This window comes from Megascapheus bottae, chromosome 1 (genome assembly GCF_031878675.1).
Source record: "Megascapheus bottae isolate mThoBot1 chromosome 1, mThoBot2.hap1, whole genome shotgun sequence".
NCBI lineage: Eukaryota > Metazoa > Chordata > Mammalia > Rodentia > Geomyidae > Megascapheus > Megascapheus bottae.
In genome coordinates, this window is record NC_143509.1 from 18,108,016 (window position 1) to 18,134,900 (window position 26,885).

The 26,885-nt window shown below is 41.8% G+C and overlaps 1 protein-coding gene and 1 non-coding gene across 2 annotated transcripts in view; one reads left to right on the plus strand and one right to left on the minus strand.

Moving 5' to 3' along the window:
* Positions 1-26,885, minus strand: part of Kpna4 (karyopherin subunit alpha 4) — a 55,841-nt gene that overhangs the window by 15,768 nt on the left and 13,188 nt on the right. The window contains exons 2-11 of the mRNA XM_090338368.1: positions 17,551-17,595; positions 16,049-16,138; positions 15,913-15,942; positions 15,770-15,822; positions 14,717-14,812; positions 13,550-13,635; positions 10,672-10,758; positions 5,478-5,647; positions 5,345-5,389; positions 1,232-1,363 (exon numbers count right to left, since the gene is read on the minus strand). Coding sequence (XP_090194494.1) covers positions 1,232-1,363; positions 5,345-5,389; positions 5,478-5,647; positions 10,672-10,758; positions 13,550-13,635; positions 14,717-14,812; positions 15,770-15,822; positions 15,913-15,942; positions 16,049-16,138; positions 17,551-17,595 — 834 coding nt within the window. The remainder of the gene's footprint in view (positions 1-1,231; positions 1,364-5,344; positions 5,390-5,477; positions 5,648-10,671; positions 10,759-13,549; positions 13,636-14,716; positions 14,813-15,769; positions 15,823-15,912; positions 15,943-16,048; positions 16,139-17,550; positions 17,596-26,885) is intronic.
* LOC150068464 (small nucleolar RNA SNORA16B/SNORA16A family) lies at positions 23,777-23,909 on the plus strand. Its single transcript, XR_016538572.1, has one exon. It is a non-coding gene; the product is annotated as a small nucleolar RNA SNORA16B/SNORA16A family (small nucleolar RNA).

A 26,885-nucleotide genomic window follows, 5' to 3' on the forward strand; every position in this document is an offset into this window, starting at 1 on the left:
TAAATGAATACCAGAAACCTGAAACATGGCTTGCCTAGGAGGGTGGAAGCCACGGGAAGGTGAGGGGCAGATGAACAGAAAGAGGAATGAGCAGATACACTGTATACCTACGTGGGCACACTAGACTGTGAAATTCCTTTGTATAACAATCTGAAGAGTGAAGAAATTCACACTTATCAAAAATGCAGAGCTAGCCTGGCACCGTAGCTCACGCCTGTAATCTTAGATACTCAGGAGGCTGAGATCTGAGGATCAAGGTTCAAAGCCAGCCCAGGCACAATAGGACCTGAGACTCATCACCAATTAACTTCTAGAAAGCTGGAAATGGGGCTTGGCTCAAGGTTAGGGTGGTAGCCTTAAGCTGAAGAGCTCAGGGACAGTGTCCAGGTGCAGAGTTCAAGCCCCATGACCCACCAAAAACAAACAAACAAACAAAATGCAGAGCTCAGTACTGGTGGCTCATGCTTCAAGAAAACCCTGGCAACTCAGGAGACTGAGATCTGAGGACTAAAATTTGAAGCCAGCCTTGGCAGGGAAGTCCATGAGACTATCTCCAATTAACCATCAGTAAAAGGCACAAGTAGAGCTGTGATTCAAGGGCTAGAGTACTAGCCTTGAGCACAAAAGCTACACATTTTAGTGTAAACCCTTTACCTTGGTACGGGTAAAGCAAAGAGTGAAGTAAATTTCTAAATTTGTCAGGTGAATGAAAATGACAGTGACAGGGCCGGGAATTTGGCTTAGTGGTAAGAGTGCTTGTCTAGCATGCACAAAGACCTGGGTTTGATTCCTTGGGACTGCATACATAGAAAAAGTCAGAAATGGTGCTGTGGCTCAAGTGGCATAGCTAGCCTTGAGGGACCATTTCATTCAACTCTCTTTAAAATGAGATGAGACAATTCAGTTTTCATCACAGATATTTTTTTTTGGCTAGTCCTGAGCTTGAGCTTAGAGCCTGAGTACTGTACATGGACTCTCTCAAGGCTAGAGCTCTACCACTTAAGCCTCAGCACCACTTCTGACCTTCTTCCCCTTATGTATGTGGTACTGAGGAATTGAACCCGGGTCTTCATGCATGCTAGGCAAGCACACTACCACTAGGCCAAACTCCTGGCCCCCATCAAAGACATTTTATACCAGAAATACATATATTAAACAACTGAAACTATCCAATTTGGAATGCTACATATTCAAAGCAATTCTTGTTGAGAAAAGAAATCAAGAAACTTACCTGAACTTTAACTTCCTGGTGGCTGAGTAGAGGAACCAAATGAGGAACTATTCCAGAGTCTATTACCATCTGTATCTGCTCATTGCCGGCATCAGTAAGGTAAGACAGGGCCCAGACTGTATCTACCAATATCTAACAGGCAAATAAAAATTCAAAGCCATTGAGTCATTTCTTAATTTAGTATTTTAAATTATACAACAAATTAGATTGTTTTTCTATTATTATTATTACCACTACATATATTATAAATATCATCTCCATTCCCTGGATTTGTTTTTTTCTTTCTTTTTCTGATGTCAATCCTGGAGCCTGAACTCCAGTGCCTGGGTGCTGTCCTGATTTTCTTTTTGCTCAAAACTAGTGCAATACCACCACTTGACCCACAGCTCCATGTCAGGCTTTTTTGGTATTTCAGTGGAGATAAGAGTCTCACAGATGTTCATAGATGTCTTATTCTGTAATCTGAGCTACTCAGGAGGCTGAGACATGAGTATCAGGGTTTGAAGCCAGCCCAGGCAGAAAAGTCCCTATGAGACTCTCATCTCCAATTAACCATTCCAATTATCTCCAATTAACAGGGAGTGGTACATGTGGTTCCACAAGAGCTTAGGCACAGTGCCCAGATCTTGAGTTCAAGCACCACAAACAACAACAAAAAAACAGTTTCACAGACTTTCATGCCCAGGCTGGCTTTGAACTGCAATCCTCAGATTTCAACCTAAAGAGTAGCTACGAGTAGAGGGGTGAGGCACCAGCGGCAGACTCACTGGAATCCTTATCTCTACATTTTGTAAGCATATCCAGAATATGTAGGAGGTTAGTAAGAGCCAGGTCCTGACCAGTATCCAATCCTTTTTTTTTTCTTTTTTTCTTTTTTTTTTTTGGTGGGTCATGGGACTTAAACTCTGCACCTGGGCACTGTCCCTGAGCTCTTCAGCTCAAGGCTACCGCCCTACCCCTTGAGCCACAGCACCACTTCCAGTTTTCTAGCAGCTAATTGGAGATAAGAGTCTTACAGACTTTAGTACCCAGGCTGGCTATGAATGCTAACGCTATCCTCAGATCTCAGCCTTCTGAGTAGTTAGGATTACAGGCTTGAGCCACCCTACCTGGATTTTTTTTTTTATGTATATTTTCAACTACCTGCTAATAAAAAAAAATCAGGGCCCGGGAGTTTGGCCTAGCGGTTAAAGTGCTTGCCTAGCATGCACAAAGACCCGGGTTCGATTCCTCGGTATCCCACATACACAACCAAAACCGGAAAAGTGGCAGAGACAAGACTGCGACGGCGACAGAGAGCGAAAGAAGCGAGCTGAGCTGAAGTGAACAGAGCCCAACCGAGTGGTGGCCGGAGCGAGCGGGGCCGGAGCGAGCAGGACCGGAGCGTGCGGGAGCGAGCCGAGCCAGAGCCAGCGAGGCCGGAGCGAGCGGGGCCAGAGCGAGAAGGGGCCGGAGCGAGCAGAGCCAGGAGCGAGCAGAGCCAGGAGCGAGCAGAGCCAGGAGCGAGCGAGAGCTGGCCGGGCCGGAGCGAGCGGGGCCAGAGCAAGCCAGGAGCAGGGCTGGGCCGGAGCGAGCGGGGCCAAGAGCAAGCTGGAGCGAGCCGGTTGGAAGCAAGCGGGGCCAGAACGAGCAGGCCGGAGCGAGCGGGGCAGGAGCGAGCGGGGCCTGAGCTAGAAAGAGGGCCTAGCCGGGCCGGAGCGAGCGGGGCCGGAGCTAGAAAGGGGGGCCTAGCCGGGCCGGAGCGAGCGGGGCAGGAGCGAGCGGGGCAGGAGCGAGCGGGGTAGGAGCGAGCGGGGCAGGAGCGAGCGGGGCCGGAGCGAGCGGGGCAGGAGCGAGCGGGGCAGGAGCGAGCGGGGCCTGAGCTAGAAAGGGGGGGCCTAGCCGGGCCAGAGCGAGCAGGGCCGGAGCGAGCAGGGCCGGAGCGAGCAGGGCCGGAGCGAGCGGGGCCAGAAAGAGAAAGGGGCCAAAAAAAAAAAAAAAAATCATACAAATTACAGCCTACACTTTTTTTTTTTAATGATGGTACCTTGATGTACAGCAGATCTTATGTTTGATCATTCTTTGTATGCTAAGTCCTAATTAAAAGTTAGGGCCAAGTGACAGTGTCATAACCAAAAGTTAAAACTATTGTGCAAGTTGGGTGCAGTAGTTCCTAATTCTAACTACTCATGAGCGTGAGACCTGAGAATTAGGATTTGAAGTCAGCCCAGGCAAGGAAAGCCTGAGAGTCTGGTATCTCCACTAAACCACCAAAAAAGGTGGTAATGGAATTGTGGTTCAAGTGCTAGAGTGCCAATCTTGAACCCAAGAAAGCGCAGCAGGACAGCACCCAGGCTCTGAGTTCAAGCCTAGAACCAACACAAAACAACAACAACAACAACAAATCCGTGGATTTTCCTGCCCAGGCTGGCTTTGAAACATCATCCTCAGATCTAGGATTCAGGTATCAGTCACTGGAGGACAGCTCGTTGTTTTTTTTTTTAAAGCTGGGGCAGTGGCTCATGCCTGTAATCCTAGCTACTCAGGAGACTGAGATCTGAGGATCTTGGTTCAAAGCCAGCCCAGGCACAAAAGACCAACCATGAGACTATGATCTCCAATTAACCACTAGAAAACGGAAAATGGGACTGTGGCTCCAGGGGTAGGGTGGTAGCCTTGAGCTTAAGAGCTTAGGGATAAGCACCCAAGCTCAGAGTTCAAGCCCCATGACTCCCCTCCCCCCTACCCCAACTCCCACACAAAAACCAGGTCTTGCTAGGCTGAAATGGCTCCAAACTCCTACACTAGTGATCTTCTTAGCTCAGATTCTGATGGACTGAAACTAATGGCTAATATGACACATAAAGATTCACATAGGACCTTGACTATTGATACACATTTAACTTTGTATTTTTTGCCAGTCCTGGGCCTTGAATTCAGGGCCTGAGCACTGTCCTTGGACTCTTCCAAGGATAGAGCCACAGCACCATTTCTGGCTTTTTCCCCCTATGTATGTGGTACCAAGGAATCGAACCCAGGTCTTCATGCATGCTAGGCAAGCACTCTACCACTAGGCTAAACTCCTGGCCTCTACATTTAACTCTTGTGGTTTCCTTGATTCACTGAGGTTTTTTTTTTTTTTTTTTCATTTTACTGGGGAATCAAACCTAGGGCTTTGTACATGGCAGGTAAGTGCTGTTGCACTGAACTACATTCACAGCCCATATTCCTAGTTTTTAACACCTCCAACATTATTCCAGCTTTTTTTTTTTTTTTGTCGGTGGTAGGGCTTGAACTCTAAGTGTGGGTGCTTCCACTTAAGCCACAGTGCCACTTCCAGTTTTCTGGTGGTTAACTGGAGATAAAAGTCTCATAAACTTTTGTTCTCAGGCTAGCTTTGAACCTTGATTACAGGTGTGAGACATCGGTGCCTGGCTTCTCCCAGCTTTTAAAAGCAGACAGGCCAGATGCTGGTGACTCATCAATATAATTTTAGCTACTCAGGAGGCTGAGAGCTGAGAATCATAGTTCAAAGCCAGCCTCGAAAGAAAAATATGTAACACATTAAACTACAATTAACCACCAAAAGCCAGAAGTAGAACTGTGGCTAAATGGTAGTCATCAACCCTGAGCAAAAAGTTTGGGGCAGCATTCAAATATTGAAAAGTTCAAGCTCCTGGACTGGCTGGAACCAGGAAAACAAAAAAAGCAGCTGATTTTTTTTATGTGTTAGCTTATATGTACGTATGAAATATCTCTTCAGCTTAACACAAAAAATACCACTCTGTACAGAAATATTTTACAAATATATTTATAAAAACCCCCCAAAAACCACTACACAAAATGAGCTTCCATAAAAATCAGAGGCATGATCTTAGTGAGATACACACTGGCAGGTTTTTAACACTGCAATTCCATTGTGTAATATATGAAAGAGTAAATACACCAGGTATGACAGCTCTGAACAGTAAACACTAATAGCACACACACTCACACACTAAAATAATGTCCAAATGTTTTTACTCCCTGTATCCTAGGGGCAGCCATATATATATATTATATGCACTCATATCCACACCCTCGACAAATGTGTTTAACATACACACAAGTATTTGCTGAGAAACAGTTACTTACATTTACGTCTGTGTGATGAATTAAAACACAAAGGGCTGGAAGAATCTAAGGAGAGAAATATGCAGGTTTTAAACTATACTTACATCAAACATATACAAACATGTATTTCATTTAATTTAAAGATCTGTTTTACCTCCTGGATAGTTTCCATTGGTGGTGGAGGATCTTTGTGGCGACACAGGTTGACCATAACCCACGTAACATTTCTTAAGAATGTTATTGGAATAGATGGACTTATGAACGACAGTAAAGGTTTTACAACTCCAAGACTTATGACATAATCTCTACACTGAGGCCCATCACCTGGAGACAGAATTAAATCAACAAGGCTTATTAACAAGTAGCATCTTTGGGAAATGTACAATACTGAATATAGTATAATGCTTCCATAAAATTCAAAATTGTAATCACTAAGGGGACACTCACAAATCATTCACATTTTTAGCTTTACAAGCTGCTCATTATGCCATCTAAATTCAGAAGACTAAGGGTGCCATGGCTCATGCCAGACATTCCAGCTAGAAAGGCATAGCTTGGAGGATTACAATTCTAGGACAGCTTGGACAAAAATGCTAAAGTAATAGCCCAAAACAAAACAAACAGCTAAAGAGTGGTAGCAGAAGGTATGCCTACCAAGTGCAAGTCCTTGAGTTCAAATGCTAGTACTACCACTAAATACATTGTGAGAACTGTTACTCTTCAATATTACTCTGGTAAAACTGTATGGTACATTAAGGTAGTAAAATGTCAAATCAAAACTGAGTGCTGGTGGCTCATGCCTATAATCCAACTACTCAGGAGGCTGAGATCTAAGGACCACTGTTGGAATCCAGCGCAGGCAGGCAAGTCCAAGAAACTTATCGCCAACTAACCATCAAAAAGCCAGAAGTAGAGGTGTGGTTCAAGTGGTGGAGTGCCAACCTCCATTCAAAAAGCTCAGGAACAGTGCTCAGGCCTTGAATTCAAACCTTAGGACTAACTAACACACACACACCCACACATCGCCTGGCATGGTGGCTCACACCTATAATTCTAGCTACTCAGGATCAGGGTCCAAAGCCAGCCTAGGCACTAAAGCCCCTAAGACTCCAATTAACCGTTAGAAAACAGGAATTGGCATGGTGGTTCTAGGGGTAGGGCAGTAGCCTTGAGCTCAGGGACAATGCTCAGGCCCAGAGTTCAAGCACCACGTCTGACAGGGGGGGAAAAAAAACAGAAAATGATGGCAGGAAAAAAGAGAACTGGGCAGGAAGGCCCAGTGGTAGAGTGTTTGTGTAGCATGCACGAAGACCCAGGTTTAACAGTATCCCATACACAGAAAAAGCCACAAGTGGTGCTGTGGCTCATGTAGAGTGTAGCCTTGAGGAAAGCGCAAGGATAGTACTCAAGCCCTGAGTTCAAGCCCCACGACTGGCAAGAGTGTGGGGGGAGGAGAACTAATTAGCACTAGTGTAAGTAGTTTCAATGTGATTTGAGGATGAGTTCAGAATTACTGAAGGGAGTCTGTGGGTCCAAGTTTCTGTGATTTTAATAAGCTTTCCATGTGGTTTATTTTGGTGACAGTCCTGGGGCTTGGATCTCAGGACCTAGGTGCTGTCTCTGTAAGCTTTTATGTTCAAGGCTAGCACTCTACCACTTGAGCCACAGCTCCACTTTTGGCTTTTCTGTGGTTGATTAACTAGAGGCAAGAGTCTCGTGAAGTTTCCTGTCCAGGCTGGCTTCCAACCATGATTGTTGTTCAAAGCCAGACCAGGCACAAAAATCCCAGTTCAAAGCCATGAAAGTACGTGAGACTCTTTATCGTCAATAAAATACTCAAGTAGAGCTGTGGCTAAGTGGTAAAGCACTAACCTTCGGCTGAAGAGCTCAGGGATAGCACCCAGGTTAGAGCTTTTAGAATCTCATCGTGGGTACGTGTTAAATGTTTGACTTAGCTGGGTACGGTGGCTCAGACTTTTAATCCTAGCTTCTCAGGAAGCTGAGATCTGAGGATCTTGGTGCTGGCACTAAAGTCTGCGAAACTCTTATCTCCAATTAACCACCAGGAAACCGAAAGTGGTGCAGGGGCCAGGAGTTTGGCCCAGTGGTAGAGTGCTTGCCTAGCATGCACAAAGACCAGGGCTTGGTTCCTTTGAACCATATACACAGCAAAAAGCCAGAAGCAGTGCTGTGGCTCAAGTGATAGAGCTCTAGCCTTGAGAAAGCCCAAGGACAATGCTCAGGCCCTGAGTTCATTCCCAAGGGCTGGCCAAAAAAAATAAATAAATAAATTTAAGAACCACAATACAAACAATTAGCAACTTTAATTTCCGTATTGAGTTTGTTGATGTAGGTTCTAAAGCCATGCAGGCGTGTCATGTAATTTCTAGACTGAAATTATGCTAAAGTATCACCACAATCAAAGAACTCTTACAGCAAATATGTGGAAATAAAGATGAAATAAACAGAAGCGGAGCTGTGGTTCAAGAGGTAGTGCATGAGCCTTGCACCAAAAAGCTCAGGGATAGTACCTAGGTACACAGTTCAATCTCTGCCCCCCCACACAACACACACACACACACACACTCACACAGGCACGTGCGCACAAGACAGGGAGGGAAAGAACCTCAGATAAATAACGTAATTCTTGCAGCTGGGTGAGGTGGCTCACATCGGTAATCCTAGCTACTCAAGAGGCTGAGCTCTAAGAATCGAGGTTCAAAGCCAACCCGGCCAAAAACGGACCTGAGACTCTATCTCCAATTAACAACTAGAAAATGGGAAGCGAGGGGCTAGAAGTTTTGCATAGAGGTAGAGTGCTTGACTAGCATGCACAAAGACCCGGGTCTGATTCCTCCGTACCACATAACATAGAAGGAAAAAAAAAAAAAAGCCAGAAATGGTGTTGTGCTCAAGTGGCAGAACCCTAGCCTTGAGAAAGCCTAAGGACAGTGCCCAGGCCCTCAGTTCAACGCCCAGGCCCCCCCCACAAAAAAAAGGGAAGTGAGACTTGGCTTATGGGTAGGATGGTAGCCTTGAGCTAAAGAGCTCAGGGACAATATACAACAGGCCCAGAATTCATGCCCCATGACCAGTCCCGGGGCTTGAACTTAGGGCCTGGGCATTGCCCTTGGGTTTTCTCAAGGCCAAAGTGGAGCTCTACAACTTGATCCATAGCACCACTTCCAGCGTTTTCTGTTTTTTTTTTTTGCCAGTCCTGGGCTTGAGCTCAGGGCCTGAGCACTGTCCTTGGACTTTCTCAAGGCTAGAACTCTACCACTTGAGCCACAGCACCACTTCTGGCTTTTTTCTATGTATGTGGTACCAAGGAATTGAACCCGGGTCTTTGTGCATGCTAGGCAAGCACTTTAACCACTAGGCCAAACTCCCAGCCCCAAATAATATAATTCTTAATAGCAGTCTATCCTATACCAGAAAGTCTAGGGACAAAACTTCCCATAGAACACATAAACATTCGGTTTTTTGGTTTTTGTTTTTTTTTCCGGTGATGGTCGTGGCACTTGAACTCAGGTGCTGGGCTCTATACCTAAGTTTCTTTTGCTCAAGGCTAGTGCTCTACCACTTGAACCACAGTTCTACACCCGCTTTTTGGGGGGTAGTTTACTGGAGATAAACGTTTCACAAGTTTTCCTGGCTTAGAACCGTGAGTCTCAGATCTCAGCATCCTGAATAGCTAGGATTACAGGCATTAATTTTCATACTGGCCCTAAAAAAGGGACAATAAAGAGATACAGCAGGGGGACTGAGAGTTTGGTCTAGTTGTAGAGGGCTTGCCTAGTATGTACAAAGATCAGGGTTCAGTTCATAGGTACTACATACATAGAAAAAGCCAGAAGTGGTGCTATGACTCAAGTGGTAAAGTGCTAGGAAAGCTCAAGGACAGTGCCCAGGCCCTGAGCTCAAGCCCCAGGACTGCCTCCCCCCCCAAAAAAAAGATATAGAAAAGTCACACTAATCACTTCTCTGCAAGAATAATCTATTACAAGTGATATACAGAAAACTTTGAACAATTAGAAAGACTCCAAAAAAAGCCCTCTTCAAACCTTTATCCTCAATAGCTAGGTTTCTGAGCTATACTATGAATGCCATACCATTCTGGTGCATAAATGTTTCCACTTTTCGCTGGGGGATAGTTCTTTGAATTTAAGTTTGGGTTAAGTATGTATTAACAAGTCTAATGTGTAATCCCATCACATAGACAGACAGACAGACAGACAGACAGACAGACACACATTCTCTCTCTCTCTCTCTCTCTCTCTCTCTCTCTCTCTCTCTCTCTCTCTCTCTCTCTCTTTCTTAAAATAGCTAAGCACAGCAGCTCATGTCTGTAGTCCTAGCTACTCAGGAGGCTGAGATCTGAGGATCACGGTTCAAAGCCAGCTCAGGCACTAAAGACCATGAGACTCATCTCTAATTAATCACTAGAAAACAGGAAGTGGGGCCTGGCTCAGGGGTAAGGTGGTAGCCTTGAGCTGAACAGCTTAGGCACAACACCCAGGTCCAGAGTTCAAGCCCCATGATCCACCAAAGAAAAAAAAAATTATCCTTAAAATGAAAGGATAGTATAATTATTCTTCTAACATTTATGAAAGAAAACCTGAAAGGTCTGATAATTGTGATACTTAACAGACTGCAGATACCTTCTGATTCACGATGATGGGGATCTATTACTATATTCTATACATCTATTAAATATTAATGCACTCAAGGTAAAAAAAGGTTTCACTTTAGGTTTTTCTCAGTAGCCATTAAGAGAAACATTAGTCTAAGTTTTGTCTCCTTATCACCGTTTGGTAGAGAAAGTTGAAAAATCAAGACCATAATATAAAACAGAAGTTCTAAAACATCCAAGTATTTCATGATGATTTTAGTAATTCAGAGCTGACTATGAGGCTAAGTTTGGTAAGTCCTATTTATAATCCCACTACTCAGGAAATGGAGATCAGAGGATTGCCATTTAAGGCCAGCCCAGGCAAGGAAAAAAAAAAAACCCCAAGTAGCTGGCTTGTCACCCCAGCCACATTGGAAGCGTGAACAGGAGTGATCACCTGTAGCACCTGGTATGGCTCCAGTTGTGAAAACCCTGTGTAGCTCCAAGTTTTCCCTCAGCTAACCTACTACTCAAAAGAAGTTGACTACAGACAAAAAGATGGCTATCTCTGATATTTCTGGTACTTTTTACTGCTTTATACTTACATATTAACAATTTCGTAAGCTACTTAATGTGCACATAGATATTAAAGATAAATTGAATCTGTTGGATTACTAACAATTTTTTTTATTACTGAGTGTATGTATGATATCAATATTACAAGTTGGATACAAACCTATGATATTTCCCAGTGCCCACACTGCTTGCTCACAGACATTCTGATGGGGCGAATGGAGAAGCCTCAGGAAAAGTGGCACCGCATCTAAGGAGGAAAACATGTGAACATCTAAGCTTGAAGATGCTGCAGTATAAACCAAAAACAAGTGCTATATTAGCACAACTTGTACAAACTGAAGTTAATTTATTCAACGGAATATTCATTGATTTTGGTATTATAAATGTTCAAGTATTACAATGAGTGTAAATACTGTTAATATTTACAGCATGCATAATGACATAGTTTGATAATTAACCTCATCTATGTTACTCTTACTTAACCATTGTCTCCACTACTCCTGATAAATAGGTTTTGATGGGTTTCATCATTCTATGTGAATACATACCCTGTGACATATAAAGTATGTTTGCAGTGTTTCACCCTGTTACCTTCCCTCCAACACAGATGAATATATTTTCAATTATCAATCTTGATGATTGGGCTGAAGTGTCAAAAATAAAAAAAAAAATAGAAGGACCCTATAAGCTGGGTGCCTGTGGCTTGTGCTTGCAATCCTAGCTACTCAGGAGGCTGACATCTGAAGGTCAAAGTTCAAGGACAGCCTGGTCAAGAAAGTCTATGGGTTTCTTCTCTTCCATTAACCAGTCTGTGGGTTTCTTCTCTCCCATTAACCACCAGAAAACTGGAAGTGGTGCTCTGGCTCACGCAGTAGAGTGCTAGCCTTGAGCTGAAGAACTCAGGGACAGCACTCAGATTTCAAGCCCCACAACAGACAAAAAACCAAAAATAACAAAAAACCTATCAAAATATATTTTAACTTATATGTATTAGATTCATTCCTATTATCCTAGCTGTTCAGGTAAGAAGCTGAGATTTGAGGAATAGCTGAGGTTTGAATCTAGCTTGGCAGAAAGTCTATCTTCAATTAACCAGACTCTATCTTCAATTAACCAGCATAGAAACCATGGCTCAAGAGAAAAAGATTTAGCTAGTAGGGAAAATGGGAGAGCATGCCTCAAGATCCCAACAACAACAAAGAAAATGACCCCCACAAATAACAACAATAAAACCCAAATTAAGCTTATGAATTTCACTCACAACTTGGACTTTAGCTTCTTTTGGCCAGTCCTGGAACTTGTACTCAGGGCCTAGGCATTGTCCTTGGGCTTTGTGAGGGATGGCACTCTGCCACCTGAGACACAGCATTACTTCTGGCTTTCTCTGTGTATGTGGTACTGAGGAATCACACCCAATGCTTCGTGCATGTTAGGCAGGCACTCCTACTACTAGGTCATGCTCCAGAACTTTGGATTTATTAGGGAAGAAAAGGTTCCTGGGATTGAACCCAGGGCTTTGTTCCCATTAAGTAGGAGAACATTAAGATGCCCCACCAGCCAACTACACAAAATAAAAGCAAAACACATATATTTGAACAGTAAATCATTTTCGTAGGGCTTAAGGTGATTATCCTTCTAAGTCATATTAATATGTGAATGTTTACTACCTAAAAAGACAATTTATACCCCAGTTTCAAAAATCACACACAAAAAATTAGTGATTATGATTTTTATAAAATTAGACAGATGTCCTGTTAACATAAAGGTTTTAAAAGTGTCTTCCTTAAAATTTTGATTGTTTGGTAGAATGAAATAATATTCCTGGAAATACTATATCAGGTTCAGCAATTTTCCATTTACATCTTTGGGGGGAAAAAAATAAAACCTAGTTGCAAACAAACAGATTCTGTTTGAAGAGAGGTGAGAAACTGCAGGAGGGACGACAAACAGAAAGGGTGAATGAAAATGACTTGTATAAGAAGTTTTTTTGTATAAGAAGTGTGGTGTGGCAGCTCACAACTGTAATCCTAGCTACTCAGGAGGCTGAGATCTGAGGATAGCAGTTCAAAGCCAGCCCAGGCAGTAAAGAATGTGAGACTTTTATCTCCAATTAACTACTAGAAAATGGGAAGTGGGGCTGAAGCTCAAGGGGTAGGGTGGTAGCCTTGAGCTGAAGAGCTCAGGGACAGAGACCAGGCTGAGTTTAAGCTCTATGACCAACAATAAATAAAAATAAATAAATACATGTTTGTTTGTATATTTGACAAGAGAATAATCAAATTTATTCAGTATTGCTTAAGAAGGGGGGAGGGACCGGGAGTTTGGCCTAGTGGTAGAGTGCTTGCCTAGCATGCACAAAGATCTGGGTTCGACTCCTTGGTACCACATACATAAAAAAAAAAAAAAAGCCGGAAGTGGTATGAGGCTCAAGTGGTAGAGATCTAGACTTGAGAAAGTCCAAGGACAGTGCTCAGGCCCTGAGCCCCGGATTGGCAAACAAAAGCAAACAAACAAAAAAAAAAAAAAGAAGGGGGGAGGAGAGTAAGAAGACCAATAGCAGGGATGTTTGCTACTTTATACAAACATACAAATTGCCCTCTTATATAATTAATATTTGCTAATTTAATAAATCTACTTGTTCTTTCCATTAAGAAACACTGTGAGAGAAATCTCATTAAGGCTCGTTATAGAGTATCTGCCCAGCAAGTACAAAGCCCTGAATTCAACCCCATTAAACAGGCCTTTTCCTGTAAAAAGTTCAAAAATTTGAAAACTTCACTTCTAATGTCCTATACAGTGGACTACAGTAATAATATGTTGCTCTCACAGGGGAATATTATCAGTTTTAGGAAGTAATCAAAATAACTTCAGGGAATAGAAAATACCAGCTACCAAAGAAGCAGTTAAGTTGGCTATTTTAACAACCTTAAGTGCTAATAGATAGGTATAATTTGATCATATAATTAACTTATTTTAGGAGAATCATTTATTATGTTCTACTTTGAAAATAAGTCAGTTTTGTTTAATAACCAACTTACTGGACTGAACCACTGCTTGAGTTTGCTCAGAGGTTCCAGATGCAATGTTTGTCAAAGCCCACGCAGCTTCAAACTGTAAAGAAGGACTATAAAACAACAAATAATTTTAAACAGAAGAGATTTTTACATTGGCCTACGCATCTATCAATCACTTCTTCCCTCTTGCATTTAAAATGCATTAAATATTTAGTTTCAAAAGCTATCCCTTAAAAAAAAAAAACCCCAAACCACATTTCCAAACATCTATTTAGTAGTATAAATGGCATACCACTTCCTCATGTTTCTAAGAAATTCTCGAAGGCCCTGTATAACATTTTTGATATCTATTTAGTCAAACTAGTTCTTTCCACTTTAAAAAGCTCACAAGTTCAATTCTTTACTTTATTCTGAAGTTCGTCTTTGATTCCCCCCCACCCTCATTCCACCACCACTTTCACCCTTTGGCACTACTAGGCTTTGAACTCATGGCCTCTTACTTGCCATCAGCAATTCTACCACTGAGAGACTGCTCCAGTTTTACCTCTACTGATATTAACATCTCTCATACTGCTTCTTTCAGGTTTTTTTTAATGCTAGTACCAGGCTTGTATTCTTGCTTCTTTTGCCAGTCCTGGGGCTTGAACTCTGGGCCTGTGCACTGTCCTTGGGTTTTTTTTCTCAAAGCGAGAGCTCTACCACTTGAGTCATAGCACCACTTCCAGCTTTTTCTATGCCTGTGGTACCTAGGAATTGAATCTGGGTCTTTGTGCATATTAGGCAAGCACTCTACCTCTAAGCCAAACTCCTGATCTCCAGCCTGTTTTTTCACTCACTACAGGAGCCATGTGTCTACTTCCAGCTGTTTTTGTTTTGTTTTTTGTTTTTACTGGTTACTTGGAGATAAAGAATCTTGAGGTTTTCGCTGTTCAGACTGGCTTCCAATCATGATCCTCAGATCTCAGCTCCCTGAGCTATGTTTATAAGCAGCAGCATTTCCCCCCATCCTCAGTGTAGGAGAATCTGTTCTCTTAACTTGTAATTCTCCTAGCTCTGTCTTAGAAGTACCGTGATCTTGGGAATGTACCACCACTCACAGATTCCTTTTTATATATTAAAAATCAGACTAGAGAATACAGTATTCTACAAAGGATATTCTGTACACTAAAAAATAAATATAAAAATACTTACTTGTCATCTCTTTCAAGACAATGAACTAAAATAGGCAATATTCCAGATTTTATTAAATCATCAATTGGTGGATTTCGATCACTGGACAAAAGCTTCCTGTGAGATACACACACACACACATAAATATATGTAGATATATATATATATACACTCCTTATGAAATTTAATAACTACAATTAAATTCTTATTAATATGTAATAGGTATTATTCTAAATCTGAGTATTTAGCAAATTACTCTCTTTGAAAGGCTATTTTATGATTTATAACATGTAACATCCTAATTTCTTTTTTCTTTTTTTTTTTTTTTTTTGTGGGTCATGGGGCCTGGCTTCCAACCTGATCTTCAGACTTATCTAACCATTAATATTCACCCAATTAGCAGGGTGTAATAGCTCACACCTGTAACCCTACCTACTCAGAGGGCTGAGATCTAAGGACTGTAGTTCAAAGCCAGTCTGGGCACTGAAGTGCATGAGATTCTTATCACCAGTTAACTAGAAAACTGGAAGTGGGGCTGTGGCTTAAGGGTCAGGGGGGTAGCCTTGAGCTGAAGAGCTCAGGGACAGTGCCCAAGTCCAGAGTTCAAGCCCCACGAGGGGGCAGGGGGGGCGGAGAGAGAGAAAAGGCCAGATGTAGTGCTATGGCTCAAGTGGTAGAGTGCTGGCCTTCAAAAGAAGCTCAGAGACAGTACCCAGGCCCTGAGTTCCAGCCCCACAACTGAAAAAAATAAATATATAAATTCATGTGGTATATTCCTCTTCTCTAACTGTGTCAATTTTCCATCCCCTGGTCCTGGGGCTTGAACTCTGGACCCCGGCACTATCTTTGGGCAATTATACTCAAGGTTAGTGCTCTACCACTTGAGCCACAATTCCACTTCCTACTATTTGCTGTTAATTCTCACAGACTTTTTTGCCCTGGCTGGCTTTGAACTATGATGCTCAGATTGCTATCTTTTGAGTAGCTAGGATTATTAGCTAGGTGGCCAATAAAATTAAGTTAAATTTGATTAACAACACTTTTACTTAAATTTATTTTAAAATGTTAACTTACCTAGCAGCTTGAACTGCACTTAACTGAATCCCTTGGTTATCACTTGAAGCATTCTACATAAGAAACAAACAAAGCACAATGTAGATACACAGTAATTAGTTGTTGAGTACAACAAATACAAAAGGTAGTAAAACCCAACTTACCTGAACAATAGCTTCTAAAGAGGTATTTTGCTAGGAAAAAGTTAAAGAGAAAGCAAATTTTAAAAGATACTTTAATAGACCATAGCTGTAAATCTTTCACTGGTAGTTTTAAGCTATTAGAATAGCAATAACTTACCACTCTATAATCACCATCTATGTCCGAGTCTTCACAGATGTCTTCATGTGGTACATTCCGTCTCTTCAAGAGATGTTCATCTCTTTTATTCTTATAAAACACACACACACACACACACAAAAAACCCCACAGACTTTCAGTTAAGAACACAAGTTACATATTTTCATACTAAAGTTAGGCAATAATGTGCCTTCAACCTGAAATACAGTACCTTAAAAGGAAAAAACCTCAAACGCAAAAACTTAAACTAAATTGCAAACTGAACACTTTATCGACACTAAATCCCAATTAAATATATTTTTTTCCAATGTACCATGAACTATGTAAAAAGAAACAAAACAGTTTCTCCAGAAAGGATGATGTGTAATTTAAGCCCAGAAGCAAACACACATACTTTACTACTATCATCTGGGAGCTTCTCTCTCATTATTGAAAAGCACTTGTTGGGCAGTTCAAAACCAGACAAAAATAATGTCTTATAAAATTCAAAGGCCAGTGTTGGGAGTGTGGCCTAGTGGTAGAGTGCTCGAACACTCTACCTGGGTACATGAAGTTCTCGGTTCAATTCCTCGGTACCACATACAAGGAAAAAGCCATAAGTGGTGCTGTGGCTCAAGTGGCAGAATGCTGCTAGCCTTGAGAAAGCCCAAGGACAGTGCCCTGGCTCTGAGTTTAAGCCCCAAGACTGGCAATCAATCAATCAATCAATCAATCACTCAAAGGCTACTTTAATTTCACTTAAAACATTTGGCACAATTACATTCTCAATCATAATCGTTAATATATAAAAAGCTGATAAAACTTTTTCGTAACTTCCCCCCCCCCTGGGGCTTGAACTCAGGGCCTGAGCACTGACTTGGGCTTTCTTCAAGGCTAGCACTCTACCACTTGAGCAACAGCACCATTTCTGGCTTTTTCTATATATGTGGTACTGAGGAATTGAACCTGGGTCTTCATACATGCTAGGCAAGCACTCTACCACTAGGCCAAACCCTGGTCCCAACTTTTAACTTTTTCACCTTCAGAAAGTATAATAGCAAAATTTAGTATATTCTGTAAATAAAGTTTCATAAAATAACTTACACTCTCCCCCCCCACCCCCGATTGTGGGGCTTGAATTCTGGGCCTGGGTACTGTCCCTGAGCCCTACCCCTGGAGCCAATAGCCCAATAGCCCTATTTCCCATTTTCTACTGGTTAATTGGAGATAAGCCTTGTTGTATTCCCCCCGTGGCCCTGGGTGCTGTCCCTGAGCTCTTTAGCTCAAGGCTACATGCGCTATCCCTTGACCCAAGGCCCCCTTCCCCTTTTCTAGAGGTTAACTGGAAGAGCCTCAGGTCCTTTTGTGCTGGGGCTGGCTTTGAACCTTGATCCTCAGATCTCAGCCTCCAGAGTAGGTAGGATTACAGGCATGAACTACTGAGCCAGGCTAACATACATTTTAGCTAAAAATCTAATATACACATTTGGTATATACTTACATATTAGATTAACCAGACTCACCTTTCTTAATTCAACTACAACTTCATTTCGTTGTCTTCTCATTGTCTACGAAAGAATTTTAAAAAAATCAGTTCAAAACACTGACTCTGATTTAGCATGTTTAATCTTCTCTCCTAGTCATATATATATACACAGCTTGTTTACAAAGACCATACCATCATGCTGTATAAATTTCTACCACAAATTCACATTTATATTTCAAAAAAATTTTAAAACTAGAACATAAGGTTTATACAAAAAATACAGATGTACAAAGAAAAAAATAAAGGCTAACAACCTTATCCTCATGTAAATTCATGACATTTAAAATCAATAGGTACAGGGGCTGGGAATGTGACTTAGTGGTAGAATAGCTTGCCTAACATGCATGAAGCCCTGGGTTCGATTCCTCAGTACTCCATAAACAGAGCTGGAAGTGTTGCTGTGGCTCATGTGGTAGAGTGCTAGCCTTGAGCAAAAGCAAGCTCAGGGACAGTGTCAAGGCCCTGAGTTCAAGCCCTAGGTAGCACTGGCAAAAAAAAAAAAAAATCAATAGGTACAAAACTGGTAAATTCACCTGATTTCCTGATTTAAAAAAAAGTAAAGAGTCAGGCGAGGTGGCTCACGCCTGTAATCCTAGCTACTCAGGAGGCTGAGATCTGAGGGTCAAGCAAGGTTCAAAGCCAGTCCAGGCACAAAAGGACCTGAGACTCTCATCTCCAATTAACCTCTAGAAAATGGGAAGTGGGGCTTGGCTCAAGGGTAAGGTGTTATCCTTGAGCTGAAGAGCTCAGGGACAACACCCAGGTCCAGAGTTCAAGCCCCATGGCCCACCAAAAAAAGGGGGGGAGGGCAAAAAGCCTTCCTGTTCACAGTTTTTTTGCAAAGACTATGATATTTACTACATGTCTGTTTTCTCTTCACCTTACTTTGATTTACTTTATTTACAGATCCTGTAACATGTGACATGTTAACTATTCTATCACTTTTTGTGACCACTCCCCCCCACCCCAGTCCTGGGGCTTGACCTCAGGACCTGGGCACTGTCCCTGAGCGTCTTTGGCTCAAGGCTAGCACTCTACCACTTGAGACACAGCGCCACTTCCAGCTTTTTCTGCCAAAGAACCAAACCCAGGGTTTTGTGCATGTTAGGAAAGCCATTCTACCACAAGTCACTACAACTAGGCTAAGCGCCTAGCTGTACATTTCTTCTTTGGATGTCATACACCACTCATTTTTAAAAATCGACTTTATTTTTAACCTTTTATCTTCAGATAGTTGTACAATGAAGTTTCCATTAAAGAAAGCAGTACAATACCATGTCAAGCTTCTCACCTGCCCTCCCTTACCCACCCCTCCATCACTTCTTAATTTTGTAGGATATACACTGAATTCTTGATGGAATTTCCCCCTTCTTCAGTTACCTTTTTTCAAAAATCAGTCATGGTTCTTGAACTCTGGGCCTGGGCGCTGTCCCTGACCTCTTCAGCTCAAGGCTACCCAGCCTACCCCTGAGCCACAGCCCCACTTCCCGTTTTCTAGTGATTAATTGGAAAAGTTTAATTGTAATGTACAGAGGGGTTACAGTTACATTCGCCAGATAGTAGGTGCATTACTTCTCACACTTTGATACCCCTTCTCATGTTTTCCGTCCCATTTCCCTCCCCCCACCCCCTAAGAGTCTAAAGTTCCTTAGTGCCCCAGCTGGCTTTGAACCATGATCCTCAGATTTCATCCTCCTGAGTTGCTAAGTTTACAGGCGTGAGCCACCATGCTCAGCTGTTTTTTCTTTCTTTTTTCCTTTTTTTTTTTTTTTTTTTTTGTGGGTTATGGGATTTGAACTCAGCCTGGGTGCTGTCCCTGAGCTGAAGCTTTAGCTCAAGGCTATCAACCTACCCTTGAGCCAAGCCCCACTTCCCATTCTTTAGGGGTTAATTGGAGATAAGAGTCTTGGGTCTCTGGCGAATATAACTGTAATCCCTCTATTAATTATAATAATATACATATATGTGTATATGTGTATATATGTATATATATGTGTGTCTCAGATCCTTTTCTGCCCAAGCTGACTTTGAACCTCGATCCTCAGATCTCAGCCTCCTGAGTAGCTAGGATTACAGGCATGAGTCATTACACTAGGCTTATTTTTTCATTTTTGATGTTACCTAATACATGGATACATATTCATTGTAAAAAATAAATAAATAAATAAAAAACAAGGGGCCGGGAGTTTGGCCTAGTGGTTAAAGTGCTTGCCTACCATGCATGAAGACCCGGGTTCGATTCCTCGGTACCACATACATAGACAAAAGCGGGAAATGGTGCTGAGGCTCAAGTGGTAGAGCTCTAGCCTTGAGAAAGTCCAAGGACAGTGCTCAGGCCCTGAGCTCAAGCCCAGGACTGGCAAAAAAACCAAACCAAACCAAACAAAACCAGAAACACATTCAAACTGTTTCTACATATACATTCCTCAGTCTTTTAAATAGCTGTACATGAGAATATATTAAAATTGGAAATTAAGTCATAATGTTTAGATGTTGAATATTTTAAATTTATATCCAAAACCTATCTTTAACAAACCTATCTAATTTCTTCTCTGCAAATGGAAAGTCCACCTCACATTTGCACAGATCTGAAGACAGACTCCATTTTTTCTTTTCCTTCCTCATTCACTAGCCCAAAATCCCACATTACCTCTTCTGCCAGTCGTTTGGCCCTAGTTTCACCTAAACTTCTGCAAAAGCTTCCAAGTGTACAGCTCCTGCTCTTACTCTCATTCCTCTTTCTTCTCAGTTTATTCTAGTCACAATTACCTAATCTACATGTGCTGTAGGGCTCCTTTTGACAGCCTGCTAAAATCAAATGACTATCTTGCTCAGATATTTATTTATTTAGGTAGTTGTACAAAGGAGTTCAATCCCAGAAGTCAGGTTATGAGCACAATGCCTCTCAACGTCAACTCTTCCATTTTCCCCATCCTTACCCTCAAGTTACATGGCTCAAATTTCTTATTTAAATGTACATTGAGTATAATGACTGTGTTTACCCACCTTTCCTCCATCCATTTGTGACCACACCAAAACATGTTTTGGTTTCTTGGTATTCATTTTGTTAAATAGTTCGTTAGTTGCTCAGAAGTTATACCATTCTCCCTCCCTAAGTATGCCATCATTTAATCAATTTATGTGAATATGCATATAACCCTGTAAATCATACATGTTCATATTTTGTTATTATTTCTCGTGGTACTGAGGTTTGAACTCAGGGTCTTGTGTTGGGTAACAATCTCTCTACCACCTCAGCTGCCTCTCTAGCCCTACACTTAGATCTAACTTCCACATATGAGAAAACAAGTTGTCTTTCTGAACCTGACTTACTTTAACTCATTTTTTCTAGGTTTGTGCATTTCCTGTAAATGACATATTATTCTTTCTCACAGATCAGTAAGATTTCATTGTATACATATTTATTACCACATTTGTTGTGAGCCACTTATCTGTTGTAGGGCATATGGGCTGTTTCCACAATTTTGCTATTGTGCAGCAACAAGTATGGATGTGCAAGTGTCTACTATATTCTGATCTGTGTTATTCTGGTAGCCCAAGAATGACTCTGCTCTATTATGCAGTAGTTCTGTGAGTTATTTATTTGCGGTCATAGGGCTTGAACTTTGGGCCTGGGCACTGTCCCTGAGCTCTTTGCTCAGAGCTAGTGCTCTACCACTTTGAGCCACAGCTTCTACTTCTGGTTTCCTGGTGGTTAGTTGGAGAGAAAGACTTTCCCAGACTTTCCTGCCAGGGCTGATTTTGAACTTTGCACTGCAAATCTTAAACTCCTGAGATTGCAGGCATGAGCCACCAGGGCCCAGCTGGCAGTTGTTTTTTGAGGACTCCCAAATCACTTTGTTGTTTACATTCCTACCAACAATACAACAGAGTTGATTTCTCCTCTTCCCCATATCCCTGAAAGCATTTGCTTTTTGTGTTCTTACTAGAGAGAGATAAAATCCCAATGTTGTTTGATCTGCATTTCTTTTATGGTGAGGGATGTAGAGCATTTCTATTCTTCTTTTGAAAAGAAGCCATTCTTGCTGCCTTTTCTAATTAGCTCCTTTGCCCATTTACTAACTGAATTATGAATTGGGCATGTATATGGTTTCTTGAACTCCTAGTACATATTCTGTCTGGATAAAAATCTCCCACTCTGTAGGCTGCTTTTTATCTTGCATAAAATTTTAAGAATTATACAACTTTACCTTCAGGCCACATATATAAGGCAGCTATGAACTATAATTGAATTTTATGTATAGATTTGGGTCCAATCCTCAAGGTATCTCATTTTGTATACACAAATATTTGACGATCTGAAAACACTGGTCCCAAGGACTTTGGATGTAGGATATTCAACTTGTATTACAATAAGCTTTACATATCAGCAAGATGTCAAAACAATAAATGCGAATACTAGTAAGCTAGTAAAAATGAGCTAGTGGCATGACAAGTGTTAAGAGGGCCCACCTAGCAAGGGCATGAAAAGTGAAACCAGTAATGTTATTTCTGCATCATAATCTTTTCCTTTCCCTTCTTCTCCTTTGCTTTTGCTGGTCCTGGGAGCCCTGAGCTTCTTTTGTCAAGGCTAGCCCTTTATTACTTGAGCTACAGGTCCAGTTCTGTTTTTGTTGTTTTGGTTTTTTGTGGGTTTTTTTTTGGAGGTAAGAATCTGACTTTCCAGCCTAGGCTGGTTTTAATACTCAGATCTCATCCTCAAGAGTAGCTAAGATTACAGATGTGTTCTAGTGGTTAATTGGAGTTAAGAGCCTCATGGACTTTAGTGCCTAGGCTGGCTTTGAACCATGATCCTCAGATCTCAACCTCCTGAGTAGCTAGGATTATAGGGATGAGCCACCACACCTGGCTTGGATGATCTCTCTTCTCTTCCTCTTAGTTCCACTCTCAACTCTCTCAAGGCTAGTGCATTACCACTTGAGCCACATGTCCAGTTTTTTCAGTGGTTAGCTGAGATAAAGTCTCATGGACTTTTCCTGCCTCAGCTGGCTTCAAACAACAACCCTCAGATTTCAGCATCCTTAGTAGCTAGGATTACAGTTATGAGCTGCTGGTGCTTAGCTTGTGCTCACCCTCCCTTTCTTCTCTCCTCCAGTTTCCTCTCTTTCCCTCTGGCTTTGGGAAGGCACTGTAACAGCGATATGTGTAAAAGAGGGCTGTTGATGTGTAAGAGCTGGGAAGTAAAGACAGAAAGGAGTCAGGAACTGTACATCTTTCAAAGGTACTTACCCAGTGACCTACTTTCTACCATTTCCCACCTCCTTCCACAGCCCATTATGGCCATCAAATTATAAGTCCATCAATGGGTTAATCTATGTTATCAGAATCCTCATAACTCAATCACCTCTCAACCACTGGATCTCCCAGGGAGGAAGCTAGGGACAAAGGCTTCCATATGTACATCCTCCCTCTTTCCCTTGGAAGTACTGGGGCCTAAACCCAGGTCCTAGTATTGGCTAAGCAGGCCATCTACCACTATAGACTTAATTCTAACCCCTTCCTCACTGGTGATTTTTGAGGCAGGGTCTTACTTCATGTCTGGAATGACCTAGGCTTTGATCCCACTAGTGCTTCCCCCCATGCATGTCACTAGGGCTGACAGGCATGCCCAACCACACTCAGCTAATGAGTGTCCCCTATAAGCTAGCATAGTATGTGTGTATGTATGTAGGTAGGTGGCGTGTGTGTGTGTGTGTGTGTGTGTGTGTGTGTGTGTGTGTGTGTGTGTGTGTGTGTGTGTGTGTTTTGTCCAGCCACTGGCTGAGATGGAGTCTTTCAAACTTCTTTTTTGCCTGGATTGGCCTCAAATTTACTTATTATTTTGTACCAGGACTGGGTCCTTTAAGCTGTCCCTTAGCTTTTTCGTTCAAGGCTGTTACTCTACCACTTCAGCCACAGTTCCATTTCTGGCTTTGTGGTGATTAATTGGGGATAAATGTCTCAAGGACTTTCCTTTTTAGGCCGGTTTCATTCAAATAGTGTTCTTGGAAGCGACACTGTGGCTCAAGTGGTAGAGTGTTAGCCTTGAGCTTAAGAGCTCAGAGACAGAGCCCAGGTCGAGTTCAAGCCCCATGACTGACCAAAACAAAAATGTTCTTCATATCTGTTTCCTGAGAAACTAGGATTACAAGCATGACCTACCAATGTCTAGCTCTTCCTTTGTTTTTCTAAAGAACCACACTGGGGCCCCTTATCAAAGCTGCAGCTGCTTCCTCATAGCTGCTGTTGTCAAAAGGAACCCAGAGTAAGTTTTTCCTCTGATGGTTGCCGTTGTTTGTTATAAGTGATATGCAACATTTTGGGGAAAAGACAATCCCATTATGGATGTCATGTCTTAGGGCTGTGCTTACACAAAGGGTAATGAGTAAAGGCTGCAGGGGACAGAGCAGTGGTGAAATACTACAACAGGACCAGGTTTTTCCAAGTTTCCTTACAGTATCTGGCATTAAAAACCCCAAGGAGCCAGACTCGGTGGCTCATGCTTGTACCTACTCAGGAGGCTGAGATCTGAGGATCTTGGTTCAAAGCCAGCCCAGGCACTAAAGTCCATGAGACTCTTATTTCTAATTAACCACCAGAAAACTGGAAGTGATACTGTGGTTCAAGGGGTAGGGCAGTAGCCTTGAGCTGAAGATCTCAGGGACAACACCCAGGGCCAGAGTTCAAGACAAAAACAAACAAAACAAAACAAAAAAACACCTCCAAGGCAATTAGCTTGTGTCTAGGGCTGTTATTGTAGGCTAAGGTCTAACCAACAAAACAGTTATCAGATTGTCTGCAGAGCTGGGGAAGAAGCTTCTCAGAAGGAAACAGGCTGGCTAAAGCAAACTGACTAGACCTCAATATATTACTTTAGATGACTCTTTTGCCCTACCTGGCATTACCTACCTCTAATTATGGGCAGTAAATAAAAGATTTCTTGGGGGGAGGCAGAAAGAGGCAAAAACAACCACATTGGTTATTTTATGAACTGGAGAAAAGCAATACCAAAAACAGAGCTACTTTGGAAATGAGACAATGAGATAAGTTATTTGGATCAGATTATAACAGAGAGTACAAAGGTAGTAAAGAATGATAATGACATTAATTAAACATGGATATACTAACACAACTTTCTCTAAAGAAACTGCTCTTTTACGAAGAATCGCAAAGCAGCAAAGGATAGAAGGCGAGCAACTCAAGGCCCAGGAAAACCCAATCCATAGCAGAACAATAGTTAAAATAAAAATCTGCTGTAGCAAAGGCAGTTATAAGATCAGTCAGATTCTGCTTTATAGTAATTTAACACAGAATTCCACAAAACCTAAGAAAGTAGCTAAGAAAAATGAAACTTCACTGACTTGGCAGCTGGTAGACAGTATGCAAAACTGCATCAATTCCCACAAAATTAATTCTATCTGACGTATCTTGGACAAAGTGAAAACCATCCACTTATCTTTCCTAACAATTCACTCCATTTAACCTAATCTAAATCAAGATGTTATTATTAATCTGAATAAAGGTGTTTTGTACTATTTAAAGCCTAATTCAGGAAAAGTACTTGGGTAGAATTTAATTTTTTTTATTTTTTATTGTCTGGGTAATGTATAGAGGGGTTACAGTTACATTTGCCAGGTAATAGGTGCATTATTTTTCACATATACTTTTCACATACCCTTCTCATGTTTTTGTCCCCATTTCCCTCCCTAGAATGTAAATTTATAGCTACAGAAATGAAGGCTTAAGAACATGAAGTTAGGCTGGGAATGTGGCTTAGTTTTAGAGTGCTTGCCTAGCATGCATGAAGCCCTGGGTTCGATTCCTCAGTATGACAGAAACAGAAAAGGCTGCAAGTGGCGCTGTAGCTCAATTGGTAAAGTAGTAGCCCTGAGCCAAAGAAGCTCAGGGACAGTGCATAGGCCCTGAGTTCAAGCCCCAAGACTGGCCACAAATAAATCTCATTAATGACAAATAGTAACCAAATCCAATACAAGGTCTTCTCATTCTAAAGTCACGCTTTTCCACAAATCTCAAGAAAAAGTTTAGCAGATACAAAATTTGTAGAAGTTCCTTTCCCTTTAAATTTAAAGTTTATTGTAAGTTTGAGTTTAGGAAAAGAAGCCAATCAATCTACTATAAGCCTAACTAAAAGTGGGTGACCTCCCCACAGGATCTGCCTTAAAGCCACTGATGAGAGGTGTTCCAACAGGAATTGAGCCTGTTACTCACTGATCTGACCTCATTGATTACAACAGAACCTCAGACCTACATGCTGAATAAGTGAAATTAATAAAAAGAAGGTAGAAGGAAAAAGGCCAGTAAAAAAGAGCTACCTGGACTTGTAACAGTGACTCCAAGGCAGTAGAAAGTTATAATAGCCCCACCTAATTTCTCTTGAGCTTTATTTGTCCCTACTATAACAGCATTATTGAAACACAAATTACATACCCCATGGTTCACTTATTAAAGTATGCAGAGCTGGGCCAGGAGTCTGGCCTAATGGTTCAAGTGCTTGCCTAGCATGAATGAAGACCTGGGTTCGATTCCTTGGTACCACATACATAGAAAAAAGCCAGAAGTGGTGCTGAGGCTCAAATGGTAGAGCTCTAGCCTTGAGAAAGTCCAAGGACAGTGCTCAGGCCCTGAGCTCAAGCCCAGGACTGGCAAAAAAAAAAAAAAGTACGCAGAGCAGTGTTTTTAGTATGCTCACAAAGTTATAAACTGATAGCCACTACCTAACTCCACGTGACTGTTGGCCCCAGAAAACCACCCCATACCTAAAAGCATTGTCCATTTTCTTTTTGTTCCAACCACGAATTGCTTTCTGTCCTAACAGATTTACTTAACCAGTCATTCAATAATGCAATATTATAAAATGTATATTTAGCCCACTGACATATTGCTTCTAAAAACCTTGGAGTTTCTGGAGTTCAAGGGCATTGTTTGGAGCTGGGCACCTGGCAGCACATGTTTATAATCCCAGCACTCAGGAGGAGGAACAGGCAAGAGAAGGAAAGGTTCAAGCTCCACCTACTCTCTATATAGTGACACTGTCTCCAAAAGAAAAACAAAGTAAAGAACTGTCTTCAGTATGCTGATGTAGTAGCTAGGGGCCTGCAGTAGGGGCAGTCACCAGAAGAGCACAGGATGTAATTAGATGACTTTTCAACTTCACTAAACAACCTGACAGGTAGGTTAAAGTGATAGCCTTTACCAGTAGTCAATTATGAACCAACCACAGCTATATGACAAAGCTTCCAAAACAAAACAAAAACAAGAAAATGTTGGTATTTCAGCTAGCAGTTAGGGATG